Here is a 20017-nt window from a genome sequence, read left to right on the forward strand (position 1 = left end):
AGCCTGGCAGCCTCTCTGGAGAAGGAAAAACAGAGTTAATGTTTCGAGTTCAATAGGACTCTTCGTCTGAAATCTTTATAAATTTGTTGGAAAGGCATGGAGGAAGAGGGGTTACCTCATTTTGTGAAAATTGGGGGCACATCTTCCCTTTGTGTCTTACTGCCTGGACTCCAAAGCCAATCTCTGCGCTTGCCCCCATTCATTCCTGGCCAAAAATCCTGGACTTCTCTCTACTTGGTGGTCATGTCCTCCTTATCACAGGACTTCCTGGCAGTCCCAGCAGCACCCAGGAGATTTTGGCTGATCTGATTGGCTGGCAGTTTGTAGTTAGGGCTTCCTCCATTCGAGAACTAGTAGTCCAACCATCAGCTTGCTTAGGTCACTTGGAGCCTATTACCACTGCGGGATAGCTTTGTTTAAACAATCAAATAACCACAGGCTCAATAAAAATGCCTAACTAATCAACAAGTTGAAGAGGAGAGTTCACACACTTCAATAGATCTGTCAGTAGATTGAATAAAGACTTCACTGATCCTCCACTAAGGTTAACTATCAATGTATTTATATGCATCCCCTGATAAACATAACCAGTGAACATGTTGTGAGGTCAAAACAAATGTGTTCAGAGCACAGAAGAACTATAGCAGGCTACCTCTTGTTCTACACCAGCTTATCATTCTCTTGTACAGCTGCATTCTGCTGTGCGGAATCCTGTTGCTTCTTGTCCAATGATCTTGTGTTAGTTTGTAACCTTAATGGCAGCAATAGACTGTTCAGTCCTTCAAGCCTGGTGTCCATTAATAAGGTCATGACTGATCTAGTTGTGGTCTTTACTCCACCTTCCTTTTTGTCCTGCTAAAATGACTCTCTTGCCCATCAAAATGAAGATTAATTTCCAAATGGCCCCAGGAAGCCAGAACAACGTTCACAGATTCAGAACACTGGTCAAAAACAATAAATTACCTGGTTCAGAATAACTGGATATTTCAAAAAAGATTTGTTTCCACGAATGTTGCCATTTTCCATGATGGAAATTCATGAGATTAAGGGTTCTCCAGATGTTGTTAGGAGGCAACTACCTGATTCAACAGGGAAGAGATTCACACTGAAAGACATTTAGGAAATCAAGGGTTCTGCAGAGAAGGCAATGTACCAACCATTTGACTTAGTTGGGACAATATCCTTGCCAACTGTCATCAAAAGATTGAAGGTTCTCCAGTGGAGAAAGAGTTTACACACCAGGCAAGATCAAGTTGAGAATCATGGTCCACAACCCTCTAGTCAAAGATCTGTCAGTCAATGCATTCTGGAAGAATTTTGAAACCATCTGAGTGCCTAGATTTTAGAAGACAGAAACATTGGGGGTGTGGGGGCGTGGAAATGATGGAGTATTGGTAAATGTATTTATTATCTACATGAACTGTTGGAGCATCTTTCTACTCACAAGTAGCTTCCAAGTGACATCATTCTTTGCATGGAATACGGGTGGAGGCATAACTTTAGTTTGAAGACAGAGTTCATGAGGAAATAAAAGAGGCTCTCGGTTTGGTCTCGCTTAGAACAGAGGAATCAATCGCCTAAGGGTGTGTTTACAGGTAGTTCCCCTCTAACACAATAGCTGCATTCTTCAGCATCCTTGCACTATAGAAAATTGTGCTATCAAAAAAAAACCGCCATAGAAAATTTCATTATAGGGAAATTGCTATTAAAAAAATTGATATACTGTACAGTAGAAAGTTTGTGTTATCCAAACAGCATCCACTATTATAGCAGAAATACCTGCATTTAATAGTTTGCTTTAATTTTTATATAGTGAAATTAATTTGTTATAAACCTTGAGTGTGTGTATTCTTGTTTAATGGTCTTCTTGGGGATCCTAATACTAGCTGTAAAATTATGCTGGACTTTTGCCATTTATCAGAACTTAGATCAGTGATATGTAAAGAAAGAGTATCACTATGCTGGGACATTGGAGTTGGCAAAAGTACTGCCCATTTCAAGGAAATAAACAATTTCCATAAGTGAAAAGCGATGAATACTGAGAAAGCTGTCAAGTGTACAATTGATAGGAACAAAAACAAAGTTGCTGGAAAAGCTCAGCAGGTCTGGTGGCAGAAAATGAGGTGTTGTTCCTCCAACTTGTGTTGGGCTTCGCTGGAACACTGCAGCAAGCCAGAGACGGATGTTGGCCAGGGAGGAGGGTGGTGTGCTAAAGTGGCAAGCGGGAAATGAGGTGTTGTTCCTCCAGCTTTTCCAGCAACTTTGTTTTTGTTCCTGATTTATAGCATCCGCAGTTCTTTCGATTTTTATTGTACATCTGATAGGCTTTCCCGTATTATTCATTTTCCTGCCTTTGTGTATTATAGTCAGAAATTAAAACTGATCCCTGTGCATATTTATATTATTTTCAAAGCCAATGCATACTTTGGATATAGTTTCTTTGAGCTTCCCCTTGTATACAGGTAGAATCAATAGTTTGCTCTTTGAACAGTTAAGAACCACATTACGTACAAACATTTTTTTGGCTGTTTAAAATTGGACATTATATCAAGAATCTGTTCTATAGTAATCACTTTTCTTCCTTCACTGCATCTAACTGAATAGAGGAATCCAATTCATATTTGACCTTTGACTCTACCCTCCACTTAACTCAACAGTTGTCATACCAACAGCCGATGAAGTTGAGAGACCCGAGGAAACAACATTCCCTAACTGGAAGCTGATTTTCCATTAACTTTTGCAGACAGATTGTCATTGCAGATTTTCATCACTGATTTTATGTTTATGTATTTTTAAAAAACAACCACTGTAGTAAAAGATTATAATCGTTTTATTGCTTGGAGATCCAGGTTCAAATAATTTGTTTATTTCTATTTTCCTGATGCTGTTCTCTCAAAGCTTTAGAAGCCTTCAAGAAAGCAGCAGAGGGAGGCGAGTGCACAAAAGAAGTACTTTTGAAAAGATCAAAGGCCTAACAGGCGACAAGAGCCTTGCAAATGCAGTTGCTATAGAAACTCTGGTAGCAGAGGCCTTAATCCTCAAAACCTATACTGCTTACAGCTTATTATTTTTATCCTTACCGAGAATAAATCTGCGGTTGCTGTATCTCTAAATCAGAAGATGCCTTGCAATTTTATGTAGAAAACTGTTGAGAAGTGACTGATGCTGGGACATGTTTTGATTGCAAATTTAGGAAGGCCTAGTTAAAAAAAAAGTTTCACCATTTACAAAAGAAAAGGCCATTTTGGAAGAATTCTATGCATTCTCGCTGTGTCTCGATTATTCATGTTGCTGAATGGACACCTGCCTTTTTCTTACAGACTTGAAGTAATTCCAAATCTTATCTTTTAAATATAAATGAAGCATTACTCAGAACTGAGGTTTTCAATTTTTAGCATGAGTTGGGGGAGGGGATGGAGGTGGAAAGAGAAGGGATTAGGGAGTCTGGCTCTCCTCAGTCCAATAACATTGCCTGACAGCCAATCACTCAGCAGTACTGATAGAACCAGTACACAACACTACATCACGTACCATTCCATCTTCACAGCTGGAGGAGAATAAGAGCTTGTGGAGAGTCAACAGGGAGAGGCAAAGGAGAGAAAGTGTTGATGAACGATAAACGGATAAACCAAGCAAAATAATGACAAGAGTACTGACCAGTAAAATTAGGTCACCAAGTTTGAATTTACTGGACAAATCCTGCATTATTTCCTCGTAACACTCTCTACAGTCAATCATTACTCAGTTTACGTATATTTTGAAACTACACTTCTTTACCAGTTACACTTAGAAGTTATAACCCTCTCAATTACATACTAGTATAACTACATGGATTTAATTCAGTCAACCAAGTATTGTGAAATAGGTGCAACACTGAAACTTTCATGAAGCCCCTCTGATATATAATAAAGACATGTTACACAATCACTGGAAATCTCATTGCAGAGCTAATAAAAGGCTACTTGATGCATGAAAAGTCACCTGAGTGTGTGTCTCACATCATAATAGCTACAAAATAATAGAAGTTGAAGCACAGAAGGCATTTTGCTAAAGAAATCATTAATTACTCTGCATGATGGTTGTCCTTTCTCCCATTTCTCAGCGGAATCAGGTTCTGGATTCAATTCCCACTTTGAAAAGTTGAGCACATAATCCAGGGTAGTATTAAGGCAATGCTACACTGTTACAAATACTCCCTTTACAATGAGCTAAGTCCCCGTCTGCCCCAAGATGGATGTAAAAGATCCAAGGAGCAAGAGAGCTCCTTGATCTCCTGGCTGCTCTTAATCTTTCAATAAAACTAACTAAAAACATTTATTTGATTATTATTCCAGTATTATCATATCGTGTTCACCTTTAATGTCCAGAAGTCAGCCACCTTTCTTTTAAAAGATACTTTATTAGCTGTAAAGTGCTCTTGCACATCCTGAGGTCATGAAAGGTGTGACATAAATGCAAGTCCATTTTTTTCCTTGTACTTCTGTATCTGTCCAAATTTGGTTTTCAGGTATGTCACTAAGTAATAACATAAGGTTCTTTTGATCGCTATATTCAAAAACAAACATACCACAGATGAATGTGCTATTATTTAAATTTGCACTGGAAAAAGGTGGTAGACCTAACCAAACTATATTTCAAAGAATATAATTGGTGAAATAAGGCATTTTTTAAAAATGCCACCACAAAACAAACAGTTCTCATTATTTTAGGGCCTCTGTCATTTGCTCCACGTTCATAGCACAGTTTGGCTTATGTCAAAAACAGGAATGATCCATTTCCCATAGTGTTTCCCCAACCATAAAAAGGTGGTCCTAGTGTATACTAAACCTTTGCAAATCATATATTATTCTTCACAATGTGTTACCTAAATCTGATCAAAACCAAATTTGACATTTTGTTTTAGAAAAATAATGGCCAACGCCATTTCTCAGACTAAACGCTTGCACTGTCCAGCAAAGCAGTCGGGATATTTGTTAAAGGTCCCACTCTCTACCATGGTTGAAATTATATGAAGGCTGCAGGTCCTATGGTAACAAAGTGTAGAGCTGGATGAACACAGCAGGCCAAGCAGCATCTCAGGAGCACAAAAGCTGACGTTTCGGGCCTAGACCCTTCATCAGCGAGGGGGATGGTGAGAAGGAACTGGAATAAATAGGGAGAGAGGGGGAGGCGGACCGAAGATGGAGAGAAAACAAGATAGGTGGAGAGAGTATAGGTGGGGAGGTAGGGAGGGGACAGGTCAGTTCAGGGAAGATGGACAGGTCAAGGAGGCGGGATGAGGTGGTAGGTAGGAAATGGAGGTGTGGCTTGAGGTGGGAAGAAGGGATGGGTGAGAGGAAGAACTGGTTAGGGAAGCAGAGACAGGCTGGACAGGGTTTGGGATGCAGTGGGGGGAGGGGAGATTTTGAAGCTTGTGAAGTCCACATTGATACCATTAGGCTGCAGGGTTCCCAAGCGGAATATGAGTTGCTGTTCCTGCAACCTTCGGGTGGCATCGTTGTGGCACTGCAGGAGGCCCATGATGGACATGTCGTCTGAGGAATGGGAGGGGGAGTGGAAATGGTTCGCGACTGGGAGGTGCAGTTGTTTGTTGCGAACCGAGCGGAGGTGTTCTGCAAAGCGGTCCCCAAGCCTCCTATGGTCCTAGGGTGCTGACTGCATCAGATTAGCTAAAAGCAAGTGTGGATAATGTCAGGAGTGAACTGGGGAGACAGGACACGCTTTTGCAGGTGAGGCTAAGGGCCGATCAGAGAGGAACGGATTTACCCCTTCGTAGGAAAACCTGCAGTGGTCCATTGCAGATCAGGGAAGGAGTTGTGCTTACTAGTCCAGAGGGGTTATCATGCTGCTGGAAATCACGTGGACATTGGGACAGTAGGCAAGGCAGTTTGTATTCCACCTGAACATCAAGAACATGGCAGCTGGAAAAGGGCTCTGCACCCTTTAAAATCCAGAGCCTTGGAGATGATGAGCAGCAGCCTGCACAAGGAGGACCAGGAGAACACCAGGCACCAGGAGGCTGGGGTGGGGGCTGTAGTGGAGGAGATATTACCTTCAGCATAGAGCCTACTGGCCAGGGTGAAAGGACCTGCACATTAACGAGAACCATCAGTGTGGAAACAGATTGTGGCTCTCTAGGCAGACATTACAGTTGTCAATGCAGGCTTCATGCTATGCCTAAGGAATGGTCAGACCATGCCAGGAGCAGGAGCAGTCATAAGAACTGTGGCTTTGAATTTCTTCACCAGTAGAACCTTTCAAGAATCAACTGTGAATCTCTGCAGGGTGTCTCAGGCAGCTGCCCCCTGATGCAGCACCGAGCCCAGCGATACCTTCTTCACCAAGGCTTTACAACATGGCACATTCATAACTGATGGGGCATTACAGGCTCACATGGCACCATTACTGAATTGCCCCTAGTAAAGTGTACTGTCAATCACACCGATGTTGCTACCACATACTGACTAATGAGACTAGTACAGGAAGAATTTACACAACCTCAATATCTAACTAGTCTGCAATCACAGATTCCTCTCTGCATGTGCTTCCATTCCTGGCAGCTGCTATCACTCTTTCATTTTCCATCAGTCCAGCCTGCCTCAGATTTTTGTTTTAGCCCAAGTGTGTAGATTTTAAAGCAAAAAGAAAATCCTTTTGCAATACCGCTACTCAACACAACCTCTGAGCAAGCTATTGGGCATACAAAGAGGCAATTCCAGTTGCAGAGCATTTGGCACTGCGTGGTTGTCTTCTACACAGGGTCTCAGACATTTTGTGGTCTCTGCAAAGTTCATAACATGGCCAAGCAGAGAGGTGCGCAAAAAAAGCATTGTCAGAATTGGAAGGAAGTGGCTGATCAAGGGAGATCAGGAGGAGAATTTGGATGGATAGATTGATGAACGGAAAGGTGGTGTCTTCCCTCTGTTTCTCCAGCATTAGATCCAGGTTAGCACTGATGAAGCAAGGTACAGCCCTTCACCCTGTGCCAGGCCTCAGAATTTGCCATGAAATCTTGCTTCCTTCTGGTGAAATGGAAGGCTTTGCCAAAAACCACAAATCCTGCCCTCAGGTCAACCAGCAGCTTCAGTACTAGCTGCTGTGAAGTATCTACTGACATTCGCATTTAGTGATCTAGTTCCATTCACATTCTCATTGCCTCTCTTTGGACAAGAAAATTGTTTCCATCTCAATTAAAGGCTCACCCCAGTATAATTACGAATGTCATTCAGTTTCCCAGGGGAGCCACATTTTTGATGCTGTTTCCTCATCCCTGGTGATATTTCAGCTATCAAATTCTGATGCAAAGCAATTTTTAAATGTTTTATGATGCTTCGCAGTTACTAATGTAGGTCATAAATAATTGAGGCCTCAGCACTGATTCTTGTCGTAATCTAGTAGTTTTATTTTGTCAAGTTAAAAATGACCCATTTACTCTGACTCAGGTTTCTCTTGGTTGATCAATTCTCTCAGTATGAGCTTTTGTCTTGTGTAGTGAACCTCTTTTTGTGGCACCTGTTATCAAATATCTTTGAGAAATCCAAATACATCACTTATGGTGGCTCCACTTTATCCACCCTGCTTTCTGCATCTTAAAATTACTCTAATAAATTTGTCAAACAAGGTTTTCCTTTCATAAATCCATGCTGACTCTGCTGATAGTATTCTGATTTTCTAAATATTCTGCTGCTACATCCTTAACAGATTCTGGAATTTCACCAATGACAGATTTTAGGTTATCCAGCCTTTAGTTTCTGGTCTCCCCAGTTATTACAATTTTCCAGTCCGAGTGGGATCTTTCCAGGGTCTATGCAACTTTGGAAGATTATAACCGATACATTCGTCATCCCTGCAACACTTTATAGATCTTAGGAAACAGACAGGAATCTTGTTAGTTCATAGTCCCTTGAATTTTCCTGGTACTTTTTCTTTATTGGCTGCTTTCAGTCCTCTCTCCATGTTGCCTCTTGATTTTCTAGTATTTTTGGCTTTTTTAAAATGTATTCTCCTGTCAAGACAGATGCAAAAATACTAATTCCTTACTGCCATCTCAGTCACTGCATTTTTCTTTGATTCCTGTGGTTAGCTGCCCAGGTGTCTGCCTATAAAAGGACCAATTATTTTCTTTAGTTACACTTTTTTTTAATATATACACACTTGTAGAAACTTTTATTGATAAGTTATATATTTCTTGCTAGTTTTCTCTCATACTGTAACATTTTTAAGTCATCCTTTTGTAAAAGATATCACAAGCTTCTACTCTATTTTCAAAATTTCAGAATTCATACAGAACACAAATTCCAGGTAACTAATTTCTACATTATTAAATCTTTGCAGCATTGTATGCTTATCCTTTCAATTTTGTATTGTCTTTTAATTTCCTTGATTAGTAATTTCCTTGATGGTGTACCCTTTGTAGAGGTTTTTGAACTTCTCAGCAAAACGTATCATTGAATTCTGAAATAGTTAACTGTCTGCCACTACTTCTCTACCATCATCTCTAACCCATTTTCCCAGTCCACTTTAGAAACAGTCTTTGTGTCCTTATAATTGCTCTTAATTACTCATTACTAATTCTCAAACTGAATATGAAATTCCATTCTATGTTATTGTTGTCCAGAGAATTTTTTGCCATGAGGTCATCAACTAAAGATGATTATTACACAATCTGTCTCACTTGTGCCAATATATTTAAGTAGACATTTTCAAAAACTACATGGCCTACATGACTAACTTGCACTCTAATATGCCAGGCAATTTTTCTGAAGAAGGGTGTAGGCCCGAAACATCAGCCTTCCTGCTCCTCTGATGCTGCTTGGCCTGCTGTGTTCATCCAGCTCTACACCTCGTTATCTCTCTTAATGCATCTGAGGTCAGATCCAGGGTAATTTTCCATTATGATTTTAAGGACTGGAGACTTTGGATAGGCAGAAGCATTAGCTTTAGCTCAGGCTTCTTTTGGGGACCATTCTAATGTTAAATGTTAATCGAACCAAAGTAGTTTTTTTGTCTTACTACAGCTGTGAAGTGACATGGGACATTTTGCTGTTTAAAGGGCTTTTTATAAATTTACATGTTATTGTTCTATTGCATCAGGGATCAAATCCAGGAAATCTTCAATGTTACCTTCAGATATGTGATAATATATTGACTTTAATTCCTCATCTTCACAAGTGGCTAATCTGTGCAGCAGTAGATTAATGATGTAATAAGTAAAAAGTGTTTCTTTCCCTGTTCATTTCTTAAAGGCTAGGAATAGCCTAGAGTGACAATAACTTTGACCGGAAAAATTATTGTTATAATTACACCTATTTATTATAAAAAGTAGGACATATTATTTAGAAATAAATTTGAAATTATTCAAATAGTAACACATTTATTCTGGTTAAAATCATAATCTTATGAGTGTGTTTGCTATTCAAATAAGCACTTTACAAATTCCGTCAATCAAATGTTTATAAGCAACAGATTCTACTTGCTGGCTACATAAGATACAAAAGTGTCTCATCCTTTGTAGATATGTCTAAAGAAACACAGCAAAATGCTCTAACATGCAACCAAAAAAGATTCAGAGGGGCCCCGTTAATAACACAGAAATTCATCACTTGGAATTTGTTTTCTACATTTTTTGAAGTCTACACGTCTATTTTCATTGTGAATTTAAATAACTGAAGAATAGTGTGGGACAGTTTTTAAATGTAAAACCCACAAGCCAAGTAAATTTCTACTCATTGGACATCCATGTTTGGCATATTAGTCAATTTTTGAACAGTATTTGAGAATTTATTTCTCATCTTGTGAATAATATCTATATTTTGTGGAGATTTTTAGATCATTAATAAATTTGAATTCATTAGCTTGTGTGTGGTTGTAGTGACAGTGAAATTGTTAGAATCACTGTCAAAACCGATAGCAACTTCTGTTATCTTCTTGTGCATTGTTAAATGAGGAATCCAGAACTTGCTATCAACGATATCTTGCTCTTTCACAGATTGTACTGCTGTAGCTTATGTACATATAATCAGCACAAAAGCAGTGCAGCTCTCTGGCCCTAAAAATATAATTTTGGATGTGGAATATGTAAAAAAAAGGCCTCCATTTCTAATTTCCTGATATATATTCCATATATTCTTACAATAAAAATAAAACAAGTTATGATATTTCAGCAACCATTACTCTGTCACCCTGACTGCATATACAAATGACAGACAGGGCAAAATAATTCCACAGCCAGATCTAAGCTCTGCAGTCTCACCACATCTACTTGGGAACGATGGTGGACAATTTAAAAAAACTCACTGGAGGAGTGATTAAAAACTGGGTGAGCCATTCATCAACTGGGTGAGCCATTCATCACCTGCTCTGGCTTGACCACAAAGCACCGTGAAACAGTTCTTGTCTGCAAATACTGCTGACTAATCCAGGATCATCCTGGGAAGAAAATACAACTTTTTGGTTTATGTTCTTTACTATTAGCTGTCACACTGAACTGCTTTCCAAATCATTTCCATCCTCACCTCCAATAACAAATATGAGGAACTCATGCACTTCTTTGTGACCAAGATTGAGATAATTCAATTAGCAAGCTCTGCCATTTCTTCCTTTTTCCACCTTCATACATATGTATAAACTACAGTTTGGTGTCTGCAACTAGGGCATTGTATAATAATTTGTGCAGATATAATCAGGCCATTATTGACACTGATAGGTGGCTTGATCTAGGATTAGGAATTTTACATTTATAATGTTCCACTTTATGAATAAATCTAGAACAGAGTAAGGATGGACTTCAGGTCTGTTCCTTCGCCAACTAGTTATAAAGATGATTAACACATGACTGGTCTAAACATTCGCTAAAGTCCCCCATTCTCATCCTAAAATCATACCTTTAGTTTCTCTCCTATTTCCCCTCATGTCCTCTCCAAGCTCAACTTGTCCATTAGAGGTACTTGCTCTTCTTGATGATCAGCAACTTAGTTTGAATAGGGTCATTTTCTTCCAATGTCTCACCACATTCATCTAGCTGGGTGGGATTTCGCTCAATATTCTTATCTATCTAATCATAGTCAAGAGTGTCTCTTCCCTTGGTTACATCATTTGAAAGCATACTGTCAATTCTCATTTTAACACTGACAACATCAAACTCTACTCCACCACCATCTCTCCTGACTCTCTTATCTCTAAACTATCATACTGCTTGACCAACATTCAATACTGAATAAGTAGAAATTGCTTGCAGTTGCATTTTGGGAAGCCCAAAGTCATTGCTTTCATCTCCTGCACTAAACTTCATTCCTTGGCCAGTGACTCCTTATATGTCCCAAGCAGCTATATGAGGTTAAACCAGACTGTTCACAACCTTATGCATATTTGATTTGAGGAGAAGCTGATCATATCTGGTCCATCACTAAGACCACTTTTTTCTACTTGTTTAGCATCATCTGCCATCACCCCTGACTGAGTTTGCCTGGTTCTGAAATTCTTATTTTGCCTTTGTCACTTCAGGACGTGGCAATTCCAAAGTTTTTCTGGCTGATCTCCCACAATCTACTCTTTGTAAACTCAAACTCATCCAAAAACATGCTACCCATGTCTTAACTTCCATCAAGTCCTGTTCATCCACCACATGCTAAATGACCTACATTCGCTCCCAGTTAAATAAATCTTCCATTCTAAAATTCTTATCCACATTTTCAAGTTATTCTAGACGCTCACCACTCACCAATGTTCTGCACTAAGTTGTGTGGCGACACAGCTGCTCCATGATTCTTCTAAAGTTCCACACAAACCAATTAGCATGAATAACTTTGCAGACACATTGTGACAGGGAATTCTGAAGGAGAAATCAATCAACTTTGCAAGTTCACACACAGAAAAAAGCTCTAGAGGGAATATTGCCCCTCACTATCTCTGTAATTTCCTCTAGGCTCAGAAGTCCTCTGCAATATCTGTGATTCTTTAATTCTGGTCTCAAGTATCCTTCATTGTGTCATCAGCTGCCAAGACTCTACATTCAAATTCTCTCTGTAAACTTCAGTTTTCTACCTTCTTTTCTGCCTTTAATATGCTCCTCAAAACTTACCTCCTTATTCAAGCCTTTGATAGATAGACTGGAGAGTTGGGCAGATAAATGGCAGATGGAGTTCAATCCGGGCAAATGCGACGTGATTCATTTTGGAAGATCTAAATCAAGGGCAAACTATACAGTAAATGGAAAAGTCCTAGGGAAAACTGATGAACAGAGAGATCTGGGTGTTCAGGTCCATTGTTCCCTGAAGGTGGCAAAACAGATCAATAGAGTGGTCAAGGCAGCATACAGCATGCTTTCCTTCATCGGACGGGGTATTGAGTACAAGAGTTCGCAGGTCATGTTGCAGTTGTATAAGACTTTGGTTTGGCCACATTTAGAGTACTGCATACAGTTCTGGTCGCCACATTACCAAAAGGATGTGGACGCTTTGGAGAGGGTGCAGAGGAGGTTCACCAGGATGTTGCCTGGTATGGAGGGTGCTAGCTATGAACAGATGTTGAGTAGATTAGGATTATTTTCATTAGGAAGACGGAGATTGAGGGGGGACCTGATTGAGGTTTACAAAATCATGAGGGGTATAGACAAGGTGGATAGCAAGAAGCTTTTTCCTCCCCAGAGTGGGGGACACAATTACGAGGGGTCATGAGTTCAAAGTGAGAGGAGGAAAGTTTAAGGAAGATATGCGTGGAAAGTTCTTTATGCAGAGGGTGGTGAGTGCCTGGAACGCGTTGCCAGCGGAGGTGGTAGACGCAGACACGTTAGCGGCTCTTAAGATATATCTGGACAGGTACATGGATGGGCAGGGAGCAAAGGGATACAGACCTTTAGAAAATAGATGACAGGTTAGACAGAGGATCTTGATCGACGCAGGCTTGGAGGGCCAAACGGCCTGTTCCTGTGCTGTAATTTTCTTTGTTCTTTATTATTTGACCTAATAACTCCTCAAATAGCTCAGTTTTCTGTTTTGCTCTTTCACACTTATATGATGTGTCAAGAGATGTTTATTAAGTTAAAGTTTATACGTACACAAAATCTTGTTGCAGTGGTTTTATCTTTATCTCATCTGTAACTCCAAATCTTTATTTCTCTCTCCTGTAAATTACTTAACAGGCAAATGATATTCCGTGCTTTTTACTTCAACGTTTCCACGGTATGAGTCTTTTTTTCTGTTTGATTAACTGCTCAATCTGTTTGAAGACTTCACTGCTTCCAAACACCAGAGCTCTCAGATGGCACAAGAATGAATTTGACTTTGTTAAAAAGAGGAAATTGATGCCATAAGCTGCTAAATCCTTGTGGGCAGCTTTTTCAACATCCACAGAGAGAACCATCCATCCATCACTGATTACAAATTCTGAGTTATTATATTCCTACAACACAGTCTGAGAATTTCAGTCATTAACCACTTCCAGAGGCTGAGTCAGTCTCATGTAGTATTGTTTCCCTAGTTATTGCATCTATCAAATCACCTCCTGTGCGAAAATTGTAATATCACCTAAGTAATACAAATTTTAAAAACACAAATTAAAAGGTTATTCCAGTAATTATACTTGCTAAATGTATTTTCTACTTGTTGAACTAATCATTTTCTTTCCATTTCACAGCAATTAACAGTCACAATAATTAATCACGTATAAATGACCAATTTTATCTTTTACAGTATCTATCAAAAAGTTCACTTGACCAGATTCATGTAACAACTTTATTCATTGTATTGCAGTCAGACAAATGTAAATGTCATTTGTTAGCAAGTTCAATAACCTCTTCTTAGTGCTAAGTCAGTGTCCAGACACTATTACATCTGAGCACCAAAAAATTGTTTCAATGAAGCATAAAGATGTCACACAGTGGCATGTCAATGACATTTGAATCAAACATTTAAACTTCAGCTGTAAAGACTTTTTTCTAGTGCCCAGAATCTAATTTTTGTGGTTAATATTCTTATTATGTATGGTTTTCATAAATTATTTTACACTTAATACTTAAATATAATTAGTCAGAACTATTCTTTGTACAGTTACAACATAAATGCTATAATATTCTTGTATTTGGTAATATATATGTATATACTTTATGAAAATAATCCAGATGAGCACTTCAGAAAATGTTCTGACAAAGAAGCTGTGAACAAAACATCAACTTGCATCCTGCTTCCAAGATTCCAATAGACTCAGTTCACATTGACAGGCCACCTGTTGGTGAAGAGAAAAGCTAACATCTAAAATTGCTGCAGCCGGTGTTCAAGCTGGAACAAGTTAAGCTGTTGAATTGAATTATACAAGGCACTCAGTTCCCTAGCCAACAACTCCCACTGATTCACTCTCAAGTAGCAGTCCCCACATCTAAAAGGCAATTGGCTGTTAATAAACAGAGTGGGATTTTTGCCTCTCAAGAACAGGAAGTCCTGTGTCAGAGTTACCAGCAGGTCTGCCTTACTTTGGGACAGAAGTGCACCATACTGATTGGGGATGGGAGATCTCTCCAGCTGCTAAACTGACAGACCCTGATAGCGGGGACAGGTATTTGGGATAGAGATTGGGATTGGGATTGGGATGAGCTGGCTTTTCAGTGTGATGGGAGACAACCTGGAGATGTGGTAAACCATGAATCTGTCTTTCGATAGCCCAGGGATCTAGGAAGGCTGCCACCAGCTGACCACTTAGCTGGTTAAACTTCCAACCATGGTGGGATGAAGCCCATTAGTAGGAATTAATTGGCCCCAAGAGGCCTCAATTTGCCCACTGATAGACAAGCTGCAGACGGGTTTTAATGAGACATCTTGCTTTTCAACTCACAGGCAAAGGAGCAATAAAAGCCAACCTAATATTCCTCGTGCTTAGGCCAAATTTGATTTATACAGGATATTAATAGTACGTGAAATATTTTCTAAAGTATACCCCTTAAATTCCCCTTTTCTTCTACTTTAGTCAATTAGTTCTGATTAAAGAACAATAAGCAATTTGTGCACATAATTCAGGAAAGCAAATGGTGTTAAACATGTGCATTTGAACTTCCTTCGTTCCAGAACCAATTCTGAAACAAATGCAATTCTGCAATAATTAAACACCAAAAAAATGAAAAAGGTTAGTTTAAAAAATAATTTATTAAGAGTGCAAAAAATGAAACTTGGATCATATTGATCATTAGCAGCAGTATCTAGATCATTTTTACACACATCCCCTGCCCAAAGAACTATTTTAAGTAGTCTATACCAGTGCAGTTCTCTGGGCCATATAACATGTAAGCAAATCTTCACAGTAAGTAAAAGAAAGATTTGTACTTATACAGCAGAATAAAAAAAGTATGTGCATATTAACCAATATAAAAATCCTTGAGAATTAATTCAATTAACAGTTGCTATTTAGTCATGATCACGTCTGCAAGTAACTACTTAAGCCATACTTGCTATTGAAACTATACTCACCCAACACAAGGAGCTCCATTCTTTGTTCACTGTTACCCACAATGTCATCTGGAGTGATAACAGAGCAGTAATAAGCCCCACTATCTCCCCAGTGTAACCTTCCAATCTGGAGATCTGCATCTGTAAGAGACCTATAATTAATAGATAATTGACCTGGACAACACAAGGGGCCAAGCCTAAGTCTACAAATATGCAATGCTTGGTCATTAGTGTCATTTTACCATGTGCATTTCTTGCTTGTTGATGTGGATTTCCACATCAAAATTCAACTTAGAAAGATTACTGCAGATAGAGAAGCCAATTTTGTAATATCACAAATATAGTGTCAGACAGCTGCAATCTGAAATTCCCACCAAACTGAAAATCAGGAGCATTTTAAAGTTTCAAGTGTGATGTTTTGTGAAAATGAATAAATTAACAGCAGTTCATGTGATGCAAACCAGTTACACTGTCAAACAGGCTATTGTGCACAATCATGAATTCTATACTCGTGGTCAGGGCAAATTGCATTGTCAAAATTTTTGTAATAAGTGAATATATGTTTGGTATTTTTTATTTGCTCATGGGATAGAGGCATTGCTAGCTGGGTCAACATTTATTGCTCGTCCCTAGTTGCCATTCAGAAGGTGTTGGTGACGTGCAACCTGTGTGTTGATGTCACAGGTATGTTAATGAACAAAAGAAAAATATGTACAACTGGACATAAAAACCAGCACAATATTAAACACAAAATTCCAACCAGTATCATTACATTCGTGAAGATGCAGATGAAATGAACAACAAACATTGGACTTCACTGGTTAAACATCAGCAAAGAGGAGAAACTAAATCTGTACACTTATTCCAGAAAGCAGTTAGTTACAGTAACATCAAGGAATTAGAAAATAAATATTTCTTCCCTCTTTCCCACCATGCATGTGTTCCATTTGATTGTTTAGTTCTTGGAGTAAAAATTATTACTCCAAACTAATTCAATGATGTTCTCTATCAGACTTCACGGTGGCTCAGTGGTTAGCACTGCAGCCTCACAGCACCAGGGATCTGGGTTTAATTTCACCCTCGGGCGACTGTCTGTGTGGAGTTTGCACGTGCTCCCCATATCTGCGTGGAGTTTCTGCCAGGTGCTTCAGTTTCTTCCCACTGTCCAAAGATATGCAAGTTAGTTGGATTGGCCATGCTAAATTACCCAGTGTTCAGGGATGTGTAGCTTAGGGATGTCAGCCATCGGGGTTTGCAGGGATCGGGTAGGGGGATGGGTCTTGATCGGATACTCTTCTGGGGGTCAGTTTGGACTTGTTGGACCAAATAGCCTGTTTCCTCACTGTAGGGGTCTAATTCTAATTTGTAACTCAATCTTACTAACCAGTTTCCATCATAATCTGTTTCCACAATTTGAAACAATGAAGCAAATATGCGCTGAAGATTTACATCATATTTTACAGAAAAAAAACTTGAATTATTTATGTGTCCCCAACCTTTGCAGCCTCCCTTTCTCCCTTCACCTTAACCCCTATGGATCTAGAGGAGAATCTCCTCATTGTTTCCTTCAATTCAACTCATGGCGGCTGACTTTTCTGATTGTTTGCTGTTATGAGCGTATTTTCCAGGGAATTTTGAACACAGATTTACCCATCACCTGTATATTTTGAATGTTGTACTGCATCCTCATACATTTAGCATTGCTACAAGCCTCACAGCCATATTCCACTACAGCCATTCAACCACGACAGCCTTATCAACTAAACATATTGTTCAAAACTCTCTCACAATAACTAACTCAGACATATTGCATGTATCATAAAGGACATTATTGGGACAGTATGTAAATGCAGTGAAACATCACTCATCAATCCCCACATAAACTCCTATGGTTACAATTTCTACACGTGAGTATCTAAGGGTTCAATTTTGAAGTATAATACAAATTAGGGTCATAGATTCCTGATGCTGTTAACAGGCTTCCAGATTCAGCAATGAACAATGATATTCTTCTTGACCTACAAGTGGATAGTGTTGAATCCAAGTTAGAAAATAGTCTCCAAATTGATCTCATTCATTTTGGTCATTGCCAAGAAAAGCAGTTTCTGGAAGCTACATCTGATGTCCAGCTTCAACAACTCAAAAGATCATCATTAGCGAGTGGCCTGAACACATCCAAGTGCTCCATGTGCAAACATATTCTTCTTAGTCACTTAGAGACAAACTAAATCTCTCTACAAATGTTATTTTCAAAGGCAAAATGTAACAATTCCATATGCTATGGGAAGGATGTTATTAAATTGGAGAAGGTTTAGAAATGTTTTAAGAGTGTTGCTGGGACTGGAGGGTTTGCATTATAAGGATAGGTTAGATAGACTGGGACTTTAATTACTGGAGCTTCGGAGTTTGAGGGGTGACCTTATAGAGGTTTATAAATGCATTAGGGACATAGCTAAGGTTATAAGCAGAGGTCTTTTCCCTAGGGTGGGGGAATTCAAAACTAGGGGCCATATTTTTAAGGTTAGAGGGGAAGATTTAAAAGGGGCCTGAGGGGCATCCTTTTCACACAGAAGGTGATTTGTGTGTGGAATGACCTGCCAGAGGAAGTGATAGATGCAGGTGCAGTTACAACATCTAAAAGACATTTGGATTGGTAAATGAAAAAGATGGGTTTAGAAGGATATGGGACAAATGCAGCGAGACTAGTTCAGTCTCGGAAATTTGGTTGTATGGACTAGTTGGACCAATGGGTCTGTTTCTGTGCTGTACAATTCTATGGCAGGAGTCACTGAATGCATCCCACTTTCCAACTAATGTTCATTTCTGAATACTGATGACAGTGATGATTCATCTGGAGAGTGCAGCTAGAGCTACGTCCATGGCACCATGACTATCTCAGCTGTACAAGAGGGTAACAAGGGAAACTTGAAGAGCAATAGTATAAGGTGATTCAATAGTTAAGGAAGTAGATATAGAGGTCTAGATGTGAATCCAGAAAAGTATGTTGCCTCCCAAGTGCCAGGGTCAAGGTTGTCACTGAGCAGCTGTGGAGTGCCCTGAGCGGGGAGGAGGAGCAGGCATCAGTGGTTATCTACTTGAAACCAATGACAGCAAGGAAGAAAGATGTGGTCTTGCAGTCAGACCTTTGGGAGCTAGGTAGAAATTTGGCAAGTAGAATACTAAATTATTAATTTCTGGCTTTCTTGTAGGGTGTTGCAAGCTTTTTTTAAACTCATTAATGGGATGAGGGCATCACTGGCTAGGCAGCATTAATTGCCCATCCCACCTGTGCAGTGAAGAGTCAACCACATTGCCTGGGCCTGGAATCACGTGTAGGCCAGACCAGGTAAGAATGGCAATTTTACTCCCTTAAGGGCATTAGTGAGCCAGGTGAGTTTTTCCCAACAATTGACAATGGATTCACAGTTTTCATTAGATTCTTAATTCCAGATATTTTATTGAATTCAAATTCCACCATCTGCCATGGTGGGGTTTGAACCCAGGTCCCCAAAGTATTATTTGGATCTCTGGATTAACAATCTAGCAATAATACCACTAGACCGTTGCCTCTCCTAAGCTTTTAAATTAGAGGGCAAAGCAGATGATTACATGGCTTGAAAACTGGTGCAGAGGAAGGGTTTTAGATTCTTGGGACCCATTTTGGAGAGAGATGTGACCTGTACAGGCCAAATAGTTTGCACCTAAATACAGCTACAATTGAGTTACATGCAGGCATTTTGCTAGTGCTGTTGGGCAGGGTTTAAACCAACTTGACAGGGATGTGCAAACAAGAAATAACAATCAGACAGGAACAGCAAGATGCAAAGGATATTGAGAAATATGGATGGTACTAGAATAGAGAATAGTAAATTACTGATTGGGGCCAAAGTAAGGGAGAAAGTAATAACATTTACATCAGTGTTACGTGCATGTATATGAATACACTGAGTGTGGTAAATGAGATTGGTGAATTATAAGCTTAGAAAGCCATGTGCAAGTACAATGTTGTGGCCAATAACAGGTAAGGTAGGAACATGTATACAGAATTCATTGAGTAAAGAAGCAGCAAATAGAGTAGCAGTAAATCACTATATTCCCATATTAAAATCTTGGTGGGTACCAAGAGTCAGAAGCACACCAAGAGCTGTAAGAAACAAATACCGTGATGACAATAAAAGCGTGTAATACACCTCCTGACTCTCCTTGCCTAGCCGCTGTCAATAAGTCACAAAAACAAGGGTATACAATCCACTTGAGTGTACGCAGATCCCACCACTCAACACAACATTAGCAAACCATCCACTACTTGCACTTGGCATCATGTTGCAACTACAACTGTGCTCCGCATCAACTCATCAACTGGCAAGAACGAACTCTGCCAGAGGGCAAGGCAGCAGTAGAGAAGCACCATCACCTGCGCATAACCTTTCAAGATGTACCATTTTAAGCTCCTCTACTGGAAGCCTATTTCCCTCCTCCTATTTCTGCTCCTTTATGGAAAGAATCTGATTGAAGGGGCAGTATGGGTGAGAGGGAGCAGAAATGGATATCTATGGAGTCCAGGGTGTACTAGCTAGGTGGATAGA

At 39.5% G+C, this 20017-nt stretch overlaps 1 protein-coding gene across 4 annotated transcripts in view; it reads right to left on the reverse strand.

The window, feature by feature from the left end:
- LOC125457110 (immunoglobulin-like domain-containing receptor 2) overlaps positions 1–20017 on the reverse strand; it is a 143119-nt gene that overhangs the window by 66500 nt on the left and 56602 nt on the right. For all 4 annotated transcript variants that reach the window (XM_059650273.1, XM_059650275.1, XM_059650274.1 and 1 more), the window contains one exon: positions 15453–15572. In XM_059650273.1, the coding sequence (XP_059506256.1) occupies positions 15453–15572 (120 nt within the window). The remainder of the gene's footprint in view (positions 1–15452; positions 15573–20017) is intronic.

Source organism: Stegostoma tigrinum, chromosome 12, assembly GCF_030684315.1.
Source record: "Stegostoma tigrinum isolate sSteTig4 chromosome 12, sSteTig4.hap1, whole genome shotgun sequence".
NCBI lineage: Eukaryota > Metazoa > Chordata > Chondrichthyes > Orectolobiformes > Stegostomatidae > Stegostoma > Stegostoma tigrinum.